This window comes from Meleagris gallopavo, chromosome 1 (genome assembly GCF_905368555.1).
Source record: "Meleagris gallopavo chromosome 1, MGAL_WU_HG_1.1, whole genome shotgun sequence".
In the NCBI taxonomy this organism is placed as follows: Eukaryota; Metazoa; Chordata; class Aves; order Galliformes; family Phasianidae; genus Meleagris; species Meleagris gallopavo.
This window is the reverse complement of record NC_139404.1, coordinates 99314805-99331903: the sequence shown is the minus strand read 5'-3', so window position 1 is coordinate 99331903 and position 17099 is coordinate 99314805. Positions and strand designations below refer to the sequence as shown.

Below are 17099 nucleotides of genomic sequence, written 5' to 3'. Positions count from 1 at the left end.
GGGAGACCTTATTGCTCTCTATAACTACCTGAAAGGAGGCTGTAGTGAGCTGGGGGTCAGCCTCTTCTCTTGTGTAACTGGTGATAGGACTAGAGAGAATGGCTTCAAGCTGCACCAGGGGAGATTCAGGCTGGATGTTAGGAAATACTACTTTTCTGAAAGTATGGTCAGGCACTGGAATGGGCTGCCCAAGGAGGTGGTGGAGTCACTGACCCTGGAACGTTTGGATTTTGCGATGATGGGAATGGTTTAGTGAGTACTGTTGGTGATAGGTGGATGGTTGGGCTGGATGATCTTGTAGGTCTTTTCAAACCTTGGTTATTCTGTGTTTCTGTGATTCTGTGAAAGCACACTGCATTTGATTTTATACATTTTCAGATGTTCCTTTTTTAAAACATTCAACATAAATCATGCTTCACAATGAGCTTTGACTATTTGACTAAATGAAATTGCAAGCACAGAATTACAAACTATTGAAGCACAGCCTCAGATATTGGTGGTATATATATCTTCATGTTGCTTTTAGCTATAAACTTGTTTTCTGGGTTTTCTTCACTTCTTATGACAACTTATTTGCCTTTGAATATGAAAAGCACATTTCATTCTCTTGAATAAAAACCTGGAATACTTAAACATAGCTTTCCTTTTGCAGTTTTCACTTTGCAATTTTCCTAATCTGTCCATGCATTTTTCTATAAGATATTTATTGCTCATCAACCTTTCTACCCACATAAGACTTTTAAACCAGAGATTAAAGTGGAGTGAGACCAAGAATAGTATGGGGATTGAATGAGAGACATTAATAACTTACATATATATGCAGATGTACACACAAACTAATTTGGATAAAAGGTTTGTTTTTTAACACTTTCATTTAAATATAATCTATGTATTGCTCATAAATTGCATCTATTCTTGAACTTTTTCCAATTGTATGACATGTAGCAAATCGTATCAAGCTATCTTATCCCAAAAATTTTCATTTATAAAAATTAAGGTCATTTTATTCGTGTCATTTGTAGTTTCATCCTGCTTCATTTTAGCTTATATATTTATATACACACACACTCCCAAATTCTGATAATTTTCAAAGCTTGTTTATATTGTGAAAACTAAATTTCAATCAAGACAAATATCCAGTTTATTTTGAAAAGAAATCCTGTGTACTTACAGGCAGCAATCATATCATATTATCTGACACAGGGAATGATCCTCTAAGTTTTTTTAAAAATACTTCCTAAAAATACATTCTCCCACTGCAACTGGCTAATGACCTTATTTTTCCTTCTGCTCTAGCAGCTTGCAATAGATGTTACTGCCTTGAAGATTCTCATGTATTAAAATAATTTTGAATGCTGACTTACACTTCCAAAATATTATAATTTCTTTGATCTACAAATTATGCTGATATATTTTACTTAATAATTAAATGCATTAATAAAATTATTAATTTATATGGGCTTCATCTCTCTAGAGTCCATCTGAAAGCCTTCCAAGTTAAATAGTGAAGCGTTGCTATGCTATCAGTAACTGTTCCAATAATCAACTGGATGCACTTTCACACTTCACTATAAAAGAAGTAGGTAGTACAAAACCTACAATCTAAGATGTAGTACACGAGAATGATCATTAACCTATATATTACATTTCCTCCCCAAGGACAATAACAAGACATCATAATTGCTGTATTTTAACATTAAAAAAAAATAAATTCTTTTGTATTTGTGTTTCTGAAATCTCAGCAGAAAATCGTACATCGTAAGCTCTTCATATCTTCTGAAACAATGTCTGTTTGTTAACTACCAAAAACCCTCGCTTAAAGACAGAAGACAAATTTCAGTAGTTTGACCCAAAAACCTGAGCTGCACACACACACACTTTCATTAGTCATATGCTTGGAAATAACATATAAAAACTAAAAAGTAACAGAGAAAATGGTATTACTATATTCTAAATGTTCTGAATGCTTTTTTTTATTATAAAGATTGAAGTAAGATTTATGCATGTATACTTTCTTATTGGTATAGAAAATTAAAAAAATAAAACACCGCATCTGGAATTGTCACCCCCTGCCCTTGGGCTCTCCCACCTGCCCAGGCCCAGGGCCCCAGGCAATCTGGGGGACCCCAGCCCCAGATCAGCTGCAGCAGGGCCACAGTCCAGCTCCCCACATCCCTGCCCTGCCTGGCCATGCCTCTTCCCAGTCTGGACCACCTGCAGGCCCATGTCCCAGCCTAGCCTCAGCTGAACCGTGGTCTCAGGGAGATGCTCAGTTCCAAGAGGCACCTCTGGCTGTACTGCTGCAGGCTGGGGCTGTGGGATGGGACCTAGTTTCAGGTCATGTTAGGCCCCTCAGAGCACTAGCCAACAGGGAGGAGCCCCACCATGTCCTGTGGCCATAAGGTTGAAGGTCACTCGTAACAAAAGTTTGCATATTCAACAGAATATTCAACAAGTGTAGAAAAATCTGGCTACCATTTGCTCACTGATCTCTTAGTGAACTATGCTAGTATTGATTATGACTTTTAAATCCTTAAATAGCCTGAGGTTGGTGTATCAGAATGATTGCTTCATTTTCTGTGTTCACATTCAATAGCTGTAACCAGCCCAGCCTTTCAAATGAAATCTTCTTCATTATAAAAGACAAAGGACAGGGAATAGGGAATCAGATACTCCTGGACCCTGCAATTCTCTCCTTAACTTGATCTGAAAATATCTCAAACTAGTACAGTTAGAAAAAAAAAAGTTGTCTTCTGAGGTAGTTTTTGAAGAAATAGAAGTAGCATGAATCTCAGATGAAGAGAACTGCAAGCAGTTTGAACAGATTGGCACAGAATTTATTTCCTATTACATGATTTTCTTGATTGAACTCATAAGAATGTCTAACAACTTTGGTTAGTATTTTTCATGTAAACAAAAACAGTTATAATCCTACTTTTAGAAGGCTTTATACATGGTTTTTAGGTAATGACTGTGAGAAAATTAATGACTTGATAGTGTTAGTAGCAATTCCTTTCAGCAACTTTTTCAAACACCTATGAATCATTTGGTAACACTTTAATTAAAAACTAATTTCTGCAGCAACGTTGTCAAGATAGATGTCTGTTTCATTTAAAATACATCCATCATCCATTTTAGCAGTTTATGGTTGTTCTTTCTGGCTGTACAAAGACAACCACATTGCTGCTTATGGTCACAGAACAGAGGGACCAGAAGACCCAGTTTAGTCTTGACAGTCTCCATACTGGAAGAGTAATAGTCTTTTGGGCATTACTTTCTAAAGAATGTAGGATCTTCTGCCTCCCCCTGTTAAAATGCAGCCTTGGAATTCACCCATTGACTACACTGTGGAAAGAAGGGGCTGCAGTGCTGTTTTATCACTCCTGATTTAAATCAGACTGATAAAAAGTCCTCCTGTGAAATTGGAGCATGGTTTATCATTGGCTGCTGGGAAATAGTCATGACTCATGCATTAGGTTTGCATCATGACTTGAGTTGTGAGAGCAGTTAACTATCTCTGTGTAAAAGCATTCATATCTGAATCTTAACCATAAACCTGTTTGAAAAGATTTGACCAGAAGAAAACAGTGATTTTGTTTCAATTAAAAAATGTTTGACCAAGCATGGAAATTACAATGACTCAACTACAAATAGTAATATGGAACACTGATTGTATGTCAGTATGTATCCCTCTACCTCAGGTCTTACTTAGCCAGATACTACGATACAGTACGAATGTGGTTCTTACATATTCAAGTACAATTAGAAACTGTCTCAAAGCAGATAGTATTTTTATCAATTAAAAGACTTAGAAGTATTTTTGATGTTTTAGGAACGTGTAAAGAAAATTACAAGTCTTCACTCTAACAAAACCTTCATTAAAAATTCTTCCATGAACCAAAAATACGGATTCAGAAGAGGATATCTCAGTGTTTTCTGTAAGGACAACATAAATAGGCTAAAAAAAATGAAGCAAGGTATAAGCAGATGTTTTAGAAAACTTCCTGAAACTCTCTGAATGATCAGGAAACAGGAAAACGTTGAATTTTTCACAAAGGTTCCAGTTACAGTTATAAGTACTCTCATGAAAAAGATTTTAATAGTGTTTTTCAACATCTCCATCTTGGAAGATTTTTTTCTCCTCTGGATTGCTCAGTCTTTGTTTTGACAATATATCTTGTTTTTCTGCTGTGTCCATATAACACATTAGAAATATTTTTAACTCATGAAATATCTTCAACAACTTATGATAAATGCTTTTTTGATGTCTTTTGTTTTCTTCTTTGATGTCTTTTGTACTACTCTGTATGCTACTCTGTGGTGTAGAATCAACAGTATTTAAAAAAAAAGATGTCTCCTGCTTAGCCAATGTTTGAAATTCTGAGGTAGCTTTTGATCTCTAAAGTAGTTCAGAAATAAATTCAGAGAAATATAGACAATCTCAATCTTTCTGTGCAGGAGAAATACAAAAAGAGATTTCTCAAAACAGGCTATATTAACTATGGATCTGTGATGAATTTTTTACATTGTCCACCATTCTCTCAGTAAAGTTCACATTCTCAATATCTATTCCTGTTATCCAATATAACTATTTGTAGTCGAAGATGATTCTTCAAGTCACTTCTATGATTACTAGCTTTCTGCCATCACTTAGAGGAGTCTCTAATCACACATGCTATAATGAGTTACCTTTAAAATGTTCAAAACCAGTTTTTTTTTTTCGTTTTTTTTTTTTTTCCCACAAAAACTCTCAGTGCTAGTTAGAAGACAGTGGAATTAAAATGAAAGCACTGATTTGAGGTAAGATAAAAACCCTGAAAGCTTACTGGTGAGGAAAGAGAAAAAATGGATGTATGATGAATGGCACAAAAGGAAGACAATGGAGAAAATGTGACAGCATGCAGGAACTAACATCGTCTTTTTCTCAGTTAAGCTGTCTTTAATTGCAGTGGGAATGGAGGCAGAGATTGTAAAAATCTACTTCACGTAGGTACTGTGTTCATAAGTACTGAAAGTATTTGTATCCGTCACACTGCTTCCCACTTGTAAAATAAGTTTCGGTACAATGCAATCAGACACTGTACTAAAGTAGTTCCAAGCAGATGAACTTATGTGATATAGCAAACTCCAAAATAAGCTGTAGGCAACATTTCAGGAACATGTAATGCTGATAGAATATTTCAAAAAGCTGTGAACTTTTGAAGAAAGCAGTACGAGGCAACTCTGGTAACAGAAGTTTGTGAAGTTATACATCTTTTCTACATAGTCAATCTTTTTACAAATCTCACATTAACATCAGTAATAGGAAAGCATGAGGACTAAGGTCAGTATACTGTTGTACAAAGTTAACACTGAAGATTTTTTGTCATTCTGATTTTGCATTTAAATTAAGCATGGTAGCACTGGCTAGTCTTCATTTCAGAACACTGCAGCCTACTACACAGACAGGTCACCACAAGTTTTATTATGTGTTACACTGTAGTTGTCATCAGAGAAACTTCTTGTCAATTCATTGAAAAAAAAACAGCTAAGAGAAAAAAGACTTGAATACATTTTGAAACATAATCTTAAAAGAGGCACAGCAATATCCATTAATGTGTATGCCTCGCCATTAGACGAAACTTACTGTCCTCCTTTTGGTCTCCTAGTACTGAAAAAACGCACATTATAATGAGCTAAAATGAATGCTGCCAGTACTACTGGTATAGTTACCAAATATCGCTAAGAAAAGATAAAAAGTCATGTTGTTTTGGATATTTGTTAATTACACGTATGTTTCTTTGAAACAATTCTATTTTTTTGATTGGATCACACTGAGTGCAGAGATTTTGTGTGGCTGCTGTGATGTGATGACACATTAGATCATTTACTACATTTACGATCACCTCAGTGTGGTGATAGCTCCAAAACAATTCACCTCTTGCTGTACGAATCAGAAGACTGTTGGGACTATTTTGACTTGCGCTATCTGCTGAAAATGCCAAAGTGCAAATTATGGATGGAAGGCATTTCTGTTCTATTAAGACCTTGTTAATGTTACTCTATCAAAATACCCTGCATATGCATGTACTTAAAGAACTCTTGTATGCTTACACTGTTTTCTGCATTTAGAGATTTGCAATGAAGGCAGAGACCCAGCAATGAACTGGACTGATTTTTAGCATTTTAGCACCAGTCTAACAATCAATAAATGTAATATCTAGCAAATGCATTTTTGCATCACTTATTGAACAATACTCTATAGATACGCTTTTGAAACAGATATAATGAATACTGACAGGTATGTATAAAGGTTACTAAGCAGCTCAAAATCAGTAATTAAAATAAAATCAGATAAAACATCACATGCTTATTCAACATTTTAATTTGTGTATGCATTCTCAAACTAACTCCTCTGTAATTTCTACTGTCTTTGAAATTTACAGCTTCACAAATATTCTTTGTCTCTACTTGAAAACAGCGAGAAAATTGGGAATAATAGTAAATTTGTTCATCTAACTTATGTAAAACTAAAAATTGATAATTGATCAGAGCAAGATTTCTAATTGGTGCAAAAAGGTCTGACTACCCCATATTAAGTGGAAATACAGCTAGGACTAATGGAGAAACAGAGAATCAATTAACACACAGTTGATTCTCTTCCCTTGATATTCTATCAGTTAAAATATTTCCATTTATTTTTCGTAAACTTACTTTGAACTCCATGGGAGCGAACAATCTTCCAGGTTTCTGAGGCTACCTCTTTTACATCCACTTGGTAGTGATGAATGGGCACACCTCCATGTGAATCTGGCTTAGTGAATGAAACCTTGGCAGTGGTCTGTGACAACTCTAAAACCCGTACTCCGTAAGGATTTGATGGCACATCTAGAAAAATACAAACATCAATTTAATGATCAGCAGCAACTAGACAGATCTAAACTAACAGTTGATAATCTACCCCAAGAAGTCTGCTTAGCATCTTGAAGGGAGAAAAAACTTACTGAATGTGATGAAATGATGTTCGCTTCAGGTAAAAAATTTAAGCTGTAAGACAGATACATTTATTTCCTTATATGGTAAGGATAAAGGATACGCAAAAATATTTTCCATTTTTGTGTGCCTTTTATAATATAATCTTTTTGATAGTTAACTTTGTTGTAGGCAAATGAAAATGTTGATTGATGAGTTTGTTTGATAAACGATTATGTGAAGGAGAATAACAAACTGAGAATTTAACAATGGGGACAATGACAGCTAAACAGATCATTCAGATTCTGAATTTTTCAAAATGAGATTATGACAAGAAATTGTAGAAATCATTTGGCCATTTTTCTGAAACTGAAGTACAGCTGAAAACAAAAGTTTTTCTCGTATTTGATAGATTGGAATCCAAACTACTAGAAAGGAATATTAGAGGAAAATTTCTCTTTTCAGTTTAAGAATTAATTTTCATAATAGCATGCAAGAAACACATTTTCTCTGAAGTAAAAAGTAAGTGCATAGCTCTTAAAATAGAAAAGAACTAGAGAAATATAGTAGTAGTCTGTTGCTTTGAAACACTAAATATGAAATAAAGGTGAGTACATCTTCAATAATGTAAACATTATTTCACTGTTAATATATGTCCAAACTAACAAACTAAGACAAAAAACTAACTTATAAAATTGTTCTAGGTTTTAATTACATTTACAAAAAAAATGTAATTATAATTTTTTTAATTACAATTACAAAAAAAAAAAAGTATTGAAAATGCTAGAATGAATTTCAGTTTTGTAGACAGAGGATCAAGAATTTGAAACACTTGAGTATTCACTTCATATACATTTCACAATTACTTGCATATCTAATTAAAGATGTGGCATTTTCTTTGTATCTCTGGTACAGAAGTTACGTTCTAAAGACAAGCAAGGGCTTGAGCCAAAGCTGATCATTAGGTCACTGGGTATTCAACCATTTACATAAAACGCAGTCTTTATTCAAGGACTGCTAGGCAGTTGGGAATAAAAAGAATCAATCTGAAATTCAGTCAATACTGGTACCTAAACAAAAATGAGCTAGAAATTGTTATAAAATACTCAAGAACGGGCCTTAGAACACATACATCCATGAATTCTCATGGAAAGGACGCTTGGCAAAGACACTATATAGGGGTGGATTTATCCAACATTTTAACAATCAGGTACGTATATTTTCCCAGAAGAATTCTGGGATTGTACCTCTGGGCATTCCTACAATTAAAATTTCTGAAAATAGGTCTCCTGAAACTTCCAGTGCTTGGTGTTTGTTGGATTAAAAACAACACAGTTTTATTTATGTGGACACAACTAAATAGCTCCATGAAATTTAAAATATGGGCAGAATGCAAATGTCATCTTGAGGGATTCAAAACCCCAAACAGTTCTGCATTCCAGGAAACTTTCCTATCAGCCAGATATATAATGTCGCAGGAAAAGTCCACTCTTCTTATGGAAGTTGTATTATCATGCATAAAGGAATTCAACATTCACAGTCAGGCTGGGCATGGCAGAATGTAACACAGTATTCTGTGTGTCTAGGAGAACATAACACGGTTTTGAATCTTTTCTAATAGGATGCTTTGCTTAGATAATCAAGACATCCACAATTTAAACCAAAATTGATCAAAAAATTTGTTTTTCAAGAAAGGGAAAGCATGTTCAAAAACCATGTTATTTTTTTCTGTGATCACACAGAAAAATGAGCTATATGAGTTGCTTGCTAAATAAGCACTGATCTCAAATTCAGAGGTCAAGAATTAATACTAGATTGTGACTGCTCTCCTCCAGATTGTTCTACAGCTGAAAACACTAAGTTTTATTTCTGCTAGCAGTAGGAAATAAGAACCATCCCCTGGACACACTCCTCTTGTTCTGTTCTGACAGAAGCAGCAAAAAGCCAGCATTAGTATGTGAGTTAAGCAGTCGAGGATAGCAAAATGAAGCGACACAGTACTGTATGAGACATACAGATACCAAACATGTGGGAAGATGAATATGGCTCTCCAGCAAAGAAGATGAACGGCCTTAACATTTAATTATGAGCTAGAAGCTGCTATGGATACCAATACTGTTACAAATAGTTCCTAAAAAAATTTATTTCCTTTTCTGTTGTTAAAAGAATTGAAAATAGAAACAAATTATTTTTTATAAGGTTGAGTGAATATTTAATTTCACTGAGATTAGTTTCATGTTAGTTTCTGTACGCTCCTTTTATGAGTCAATTCACTGTTATTTCAGTTTGGATCAAAACAATTTTTCGGTCAATGGTGTGAATCAAACATACTTTATTTATACATCCACTCTGCTTGAATTTCAAGATGTTTAGGAAATCTCTTTTCCCTGTATTTATGTCTGTACATGATTAAACGTCCGAACTATGGCATTGGGAAGCAGACATCCTTAAAGTACCTTTATGTTCCCCAATGAAGATTCAAGTATGATTTATGCCATATAAAGATATGGTTGCATTTAGAAATAAGCAATAACTGAAGCTCCAGTGAAAATCTAATAAAATATTTGACATAATTAGCATAATGCAGTATGTGAAATGCATCCACAATACTATTTCAGATATGCATTCAGATATGCATAATCCAGGCTACCCACATATGTGTAGTAACATTCATGTGATTTTCAGAGTTGAACTATATCAGCATCTTATTTTCAGTAAAGAATCACTAGAAGAAAACAGAAGAGAAGACAAATTCCTAGCCAAAATAGCGAACAAGTAATAGCAATTCTAATGGGATAGAATGAAATACCCGCTGTCTCTTTCAGACTATGTACAATTGCACCTTTTTCCCAAAGGTCATCATCAGCATGAACTGACTATGTACAATTGCACCTTTTTCCCAAAGATCATCATCAGCATGAACTGAATCCAGTTTGGTAGTTCTATACTGAGCATAAATTTCATCCATCAAGCAAAGTAAACAGCCCTCTGGTCCTGATCTACACTTCAGCATTTGAACTGTATGTCCCACCAGTTGCAATTATTTGGAGCACTGTCATGATATGATACTATTTTACAATTGTAGGGCTCTGTCTCAATGATTAGCACAAATAAAGAATCATTTTCAAGACTGTATGTATATGCTTTAGTCTGCATATTGAAGGGCAGAACAGTGGGTGTTTGCTGTTCTTTTTCCCCTTAAAGCCAAACTAACCAACGAATCTTTTAAGAGTTTAGCTACAGACAGTGATTAGTTTTTCATACTCTGTTATAAGCTCTATATAAGCTCTAGTAGAAAATATACTGCAGAAAAAATGAGCTCATGTATGATGTTAAAGTATTAATTAAAAAAATAAAATAAAAAGACCCCATAGCATTAAGTGTAAAGTTGCACTTAATACATTTTGTATTCAGTGCATAAAGCAGGTTAGCACAAATGAACTTTGTGATCCATTGGCCTAAATTAAGCAGAATTGGTTTAGTTCCAAGGATAGTATTGCAGATGATAAAAAAAATACACATACAATTTTGAGTATATTTTTCTCCACAGCCATGTAAATATTATTTCAAGTCTATTATGGTTTATCCAACACATTTAATGAATGACCAAATCTTTATCAACAAAGATTTTTTTTTTCAAGCTATTTCTTTGATAGTTCTGCAGAAGAAAATAATTTTCCATCTGAGAGTTTAGCAGTAAAAATGGAGGGAAGAAGTAATGGCGTGGGAGTAGGTTGTGGAAGTAGGTTGTGAGGTCAGAGAATTATCTTCCAGTTAATTCTTTTCTCCTTATCTCCTGTCAGCATGTTCCTACTATGTACAGTTCTGCAGCTTACAGTTGTGTAACTCAGAGAAAGTAATTACGTCTAAATGCTGAATGTAAGTAGTATCAGGACCACTGCAGGGAAAGAGATGAGGAGTACTGCCTTGATGCCTTTCACTGGTGACAGCTACAACAGATTTATTTAATCAAATCGCTGCGGGTTCTTGAAAATAAGGAATGGATTAGGAAACTGGACCACAGCTAGCAAATAAATACATAAATAGTAAATAAAAATAAAATACGTGCACACAAAGCAAAAAAAGAAAAACCCACCCACCACGTTGTTTATTAACAGTTTTACTCCATGCTCATTGAAAATATTACGGTGCTTTTTCTAGTAGAAATACCTTAGTTGATGCTACTACAGAAGACGTGCATGGCAAGTTTTAGGATTGAGATCGCATTTGCGATCTGTCTATATTTTATGAAAATAAATGGGCTTTAGGCAGCAGCAAGGCACAATTTATACAAAAACCAACCAAACAAAAACCAACCAAACAAAGAACAAAACAAAACAAAAAAACCAGCAATCCTAAAAAAATGTCGGTAAGATCAAAAAGCACTGTTCTGGCACAGAACATCTTTTTTGTTATGTCATTTTCTAGGGAAAATGAAGTTCTACTCCTTTGATTTTATTTTGCCTGTGTGAAAACAGGAATATATGGAGAAACAAGGAGCAATATCCATTAGCCAGACCCAAAGTGCCAGCATCAAAAATTCAGATAAGTAAATAGTTAAATTTGATGCTGAAGTTTTTGTCACTTATGGGTCAATCTTATCATATCTTGAACAGGAAGTGATTTAAAAAAAACAAGTTAAAGGACTTCTGTGAAGTTCATTTATTATCTTTCCCATGCATTTGAAATAACAATACTGAGATCATGACAGAAATGAAATATGCTTTACTTGTTATACCATCTCCCTAAACACTAACAATTCACATTAACTATGACTAAACTATATCTGGGTAAATCTAGGAATATCTGTGCTCACCTCAGGCTTTGAAAGCCATTGGAACAATCTGTCAAGCTCACCTGGCTTGTCATAGACTAAGCCTGTCATGGAAAAAAAACAGAGTATAAGTAGACTTCTAAAATAAAAGTTGTGGATGTGATGTGAGGTAATTCATTTGCAGTGGCAAGAAATGGAAAAGACTGTGGTGCTTCTTGTATTTTATGCTTACTAAGAAAGAGATTTAAATGCTTAAGCAATAAGAAAGAGTACGTCACTCTTTTGAAGTTGATCCCCACCACTCAGGTGCTGAACATACCTAAAGAGGTCTTCAATAAGCATGGAAGATTCTCAGCACTTTGCAAGTAATGGTCAGAACCTTTCAGCGTGAAGCCTTGAATATGTTACAGTTCAATTGTGAAAGGTTTAAATGACAATATCTGAGGTTCTGGCTAATTTAGTATCTTTGTATAATTAGGGTAAACAGATATAGTTCTTCTGTCATACAAAATGGCATAGAGGCAAGTGTAAATTGTGAAAGAAATATTCTTCTGTCAATAATAAGCCTAATTTCTTGAGGATGGGAAAAGAAATAAAGATAACAGTATTGTGCCATATGATTGCTTTTCAGCCAGAATTTAATTAAATAACAACAACAAAAAAAGCAGTTTGAATCCGCTGAAAACCAACCAAAGCAGATAAATGGAACAAAACATTCAACAAGTCATTCCAGCAGGATTTTAAGAGAAAATAATTTTGTAAAACGATCATTATTTGTAAAATTTACTGTAGCAGGTTACTTTGTTTAATAATATTTCCCAGCTGGAAATAGTAATTAATTTTCCCTGACAGATCCACTATAAAAGTACATTACACCTTAGCATTAGTACTTACAATCAAAGCCAATGGAAATCTAGGCTGTATTTAAATGCATGAAAATTTTATAGGTTTTTTAACATGTGAAATGTCAGTCATTAAGATTTCCTAATTTACTGGAGTAAAACAATAGATGTAGGAAAATTACGAAGAAAGTTGTATTCAACATTTTATTCCTGTAGTTACAATGATGGTTTTATCCTCTGTCTTCCTGGCTATTTTGTATTTCTGTTGACGCTAGCTTAATCAACAGTTAACTACATTTGTTATTTGCTGTCTTTTTTTTACTTTCCTCCCCCCAAAAAAGTCTATTTAGGAACAAATGCTAACAATGTCAATGTTTCAGGACTGTGAATGTTACGGGTTATCCTACTATAAGTAATACCTAGAATACTGGAGTCCAGAAACCTTCAAACGTCATACAAATATTACACCAAAATGATATATTAAGAGTATACATTCACAATAATTTCTACAAAATATGAGTTTATTCTATTTTCTATTTCATTTCATATGAAATGAATGTCCATATATAGCTAATGCTTAACACAGTAACTTCCCATAGTTCTTTATCTGTTAGTTTCACTAAATATGTATTAATTTACCTCTGTTAATAACTTCAATAAATAATTTTCTAAAGAGCTGATAAATCTTCTGTAGAAGTGACTAAAAAATCTTAAACAAATTGTTGCAGAAATAGAGAATAGTAAGCTGTTAGTATATAATAATAGTAGCTGAAAACTAGAATTGGAGTTATTTGCTCTCATTTGCATTTCCAGGGGCTCTCCTGTGAAATTTAGCTGAAATAAAATGCATAACCAAAATCATGTTATTTTTCAATTAATGATGATAATTGTTTTGTATTAAGATCAATTATTTATAAAAACAGGAAATACATGCATAGCTAAAATCATCATGTAGTATCACTGAGTTTTGATGTATTACTGTTTTGCAAATCTAGGAATCATTTAATACTTATAAAATATCTATAGAGATGCTATCATATGTATACACATCTTTATGAAAAAAAGCCATGCAAAGCAGTAGCAGAATCTAACTGCCTCTGTTCCCACTGGCACAACTCCTTCATCATTTTCTTTTGTCCCAGGAGCTAAGACACCAGAAGGAATTTTCCTTACATTTCTTAAAATCTTTGTTCATGGCTTTAAGAAAGTTCCATTGGCATAATTTCTGTTTCTGAAAAGAATTGCGAAACCATCCTAAGCAGATTCCATTCTGCTCTTTTACTGTTTTTCTCCTCCAGTGAATCCTTGCATGTATCAAACCTTAGGGATGATACTCCAGAGGCCAATGTAGCACTTAGTGCACCAGGATAGATAGAGGAAATGCTGGTGCTCAATTAAGAGATGCATGTGTTGCCTCAAAGAGAAAGCAAGGTCAAAGAGAAATAGATATAACCTGACTAAAGTTAGGAGGTTAGGTGTAGTTTTCTAGTTTGATGAATTTAATGCAACTCTGCAAATCCTATGCCAGTCATTAATATTTACAAAATCATGTCCTGAGTTTTCAGACGGCTAAGCCTATTTCTTAAATTATGACAGAACAGCTCATAGTTAGTTAGAGCTTTTCTCTTACTACTTCAATTTCAAACATTACAGGAATAATTCATCTTATACATTTAAAGCCATGTGTAGTACTGATGAACTGTTACAGTCCTAATTTTAGCCTTTTTTATAGAAATTTTTCAAGTAGATCCACTGAAATAAATGGGACAAATTAGGTAAATGATCATGAACATGAATGAAGACTCTACAACCTGTTCTCTTCTAGAAATTCTTTTCTCATACACATACGCAAAAAAGATTTTCAGTATGGATTAGATTGTGACTGTCCTTAAATTGGAGAGAGTTTTGTAAGGCAGAATATAAATAATTTACTGTACAAAATTAGAATTTAGTTGAGACAAAGGATATTTACATGCAAAAGGAAGCGGTAATATATTTTCATTAGTAATATGTAGCTATCAAAGGATGATCAGATCTGCAATAGAGTAACTAAAAAAATGTTCTCAAAACGAGGATCGATCTCCTGGATGACACAAATCTCGCCGCATCAAAATCTGCTGTTTCTTAGGAGAAAAACTGTATTTCCCTTTTGAGGAAGCTCAGTCATTTTCACCATCAAAAGACAAAAAGTGTAGTATACACTAAGGTAAACTATACACTAGGTAAATGATGTACTAGTAACTATTTCCTTAGAGATAATGGAAATAAATTTCAAAGCTGCGATTGCTTTATCTTGGAAATTTAATAAACAACTATTTTTTATAACTCTGAAGAAATGAAAATAATTACCCTATTGAGCAGTATTAAAAAAATTAAAATACTAGGTAGTGTAACAGAGACTTCCTATGATTAGACATGTACATTGCAGCAATGCACCCAGAAAGGTCCTGCTAGAATGAGTCTAAATAATTTATTTTCTTATTTCAAAAAATGTAACTAGAAGAACTAGAAGTTACAGCTGAAACAATGAAGATCGTAAAAAATATGAGTCCAATTTAAAAAAAAAAAAAAAAAAAAAGCAAGACTAAATGCTCTGATCCTTATTTCTACCTCTACCCTTCAAGTGTAATTGTCAGTCAGCAGAGTAGTATAAAATGATCGATAACAACGCATCACAAGGGATGTAAAACATTTGTTTCGGTTGAAATTCTGTGACTGTAAATTACATTATAACTTTATAGATTCATTAAAACTGGAACAATTTGCATCACTTGCATCACCTAAGAATGTAGATCAACAAGTTGTGAGACCTGAAAACTTTCTGAACTAGCATTGGTCCATATCATAACAAGTAACACTGAAAGAAAAGCTAAGAAGCTCTCATTTACTCTCAGTTAACAGCTAATTCTGCCAAAAAAACAAATATACAGTAATATTTTTGTATTTCTCTCAACAATGATAGATGGACCTAAAAATATTTAGAAATTCTCTAACTGGTTCTAGAATATTTCTGAGCTTAAATTAATCCAATCTATCATTCTAGATCAAATTCTGCTTTTAAATAACTAGAACTGCAAATGACAATAAGTCTTCACTGAACTTTTTTGACATCCTTGATTTCTCAAGAAAATACAGGCAAGGAAAAGGGAAAAGTCTTTCCTAATCCACCCTTGTTTTTACTAGATTTCTTTTCAATTTTCAGAAGGAATTAAAATTCAATCTAAAGAAGATTCATACTCTGAGGAATCTGGCTTATTTTACATTGTACTGCTACCCTAATTTTAGAGGATTAAAATTAACTGCAAGCATTCTATTGGAATAAAGTAAACAAAGAAAAGTCTGAAGTCTATTGTGATGAGAATGGAAAAAAGGTTTAAGCGAACTTAAATGAACAGTTATAACTTACCAGCTTGACCGAGTGTGTACTCCTGATATCTTGTTCCTATTCTGTTTGTAGCTGTACAATTATACTGTCCAAAATCACTGTCAGATGTAGGAGCAATCTTTAAAATGAAAACAATTTGTAAATATTACTTTTTAATCAAGTATATTTCTTTTAAAAAATCAGAAATGCAAACACGTTCTGTGTAATCAACACTGAGATGTGTTCTTACTTAGCCTATCTAGGATATTCCTCAAAATACAGATCTAAATTAATCATTTTTCAAGTTAAACTCCCTCTTTTCAAAACGAAATGTGGAAACTAAATAATGAAAAATGGAGATATTATTTGGTTTTATAATTTCACTTCTGAACAAGAAAGAAAAACATCTAATAAGCTGCATGTTTGTTCACACAGATAGATGGTATTTGCTTGTACTGGACTGAACTAAACAATGATAGGTCTGGAATCTGCTCATTCATACAAATACTGCAAGGATCATATTTTACTGCTTTTGTTTACAAGATTCACAACATACTAGACATTCAGGAAGAAAAAAAGAAGATATAAGTATGTGACAACTATAAACTCAGGTTAATACAGATGTGAGACAGAACAGGTAATGGATATCACAGTAAGTTAGGGTCCTATTGGAATCACAACCCATCCAACTGTTCAGGTGATAGAAATATGGAAAAAAACTCAAAAAACTATAGGCTGTAAAGAATATTTTGTGTTGTTAAGTAAAGCCTCTTGAAAGATTTCCTTTAAAAACTCTAAAGATCAACTTCAAACAAGGGTAAGACTATGTTTTTTTAAATATACAACTTCTGTTCAAGTCTTATGAGGAACAGAGAACTTGTAATTCTACTGTTAATCTACATACATGCGTAACAACAATATGATAGACAGTAAGAACTGTGTTCTTGTAGCATCTTCATTTTTACACCCTGTGCGCAAATAGTTAGTAAAAATTACCAGAGTTCCCTACCTGAAGGAAGATATTTCAACTTCTTTTTTAATTTGCAAAACCCTGAGCAAAAGATGGAAAAGGAAGGGTTTCCATATCCATAAGTTGCCAGGGAGGAGTAAAAGAAGAAAAATGGACGACAAACCGTATCATAAAATCTTTGTAAACTTGACTTTTTTG

General features: G+C 33.6%; 1 protein-coding gene across 1 annotated transcript in view; it reads right to left on the bottom strand.

The window, feature by feature from the left end:
• Positions 1-17099, bottom strand: part of NCAM2 (neural cell adhesion molecule 2) — a 260302-nt gene that overhangs the window by 57208 nt on the left and 185995 nt on the right. The window contains exons 11-12 of the mRNA XM_085241440.1: positions 15974-16070; positions 6694-6867 (exon numbers count right to left, since the gene is read on the bottom strand). Coding sequence (XP_085097566.1) covers positions 6694-6867; positions 15974-16070 — 271 coding nt within the window. The remainder of the gene's footprint in view (positions 1-6693; positions 6868-15973; positions 16071-17099) is intronic.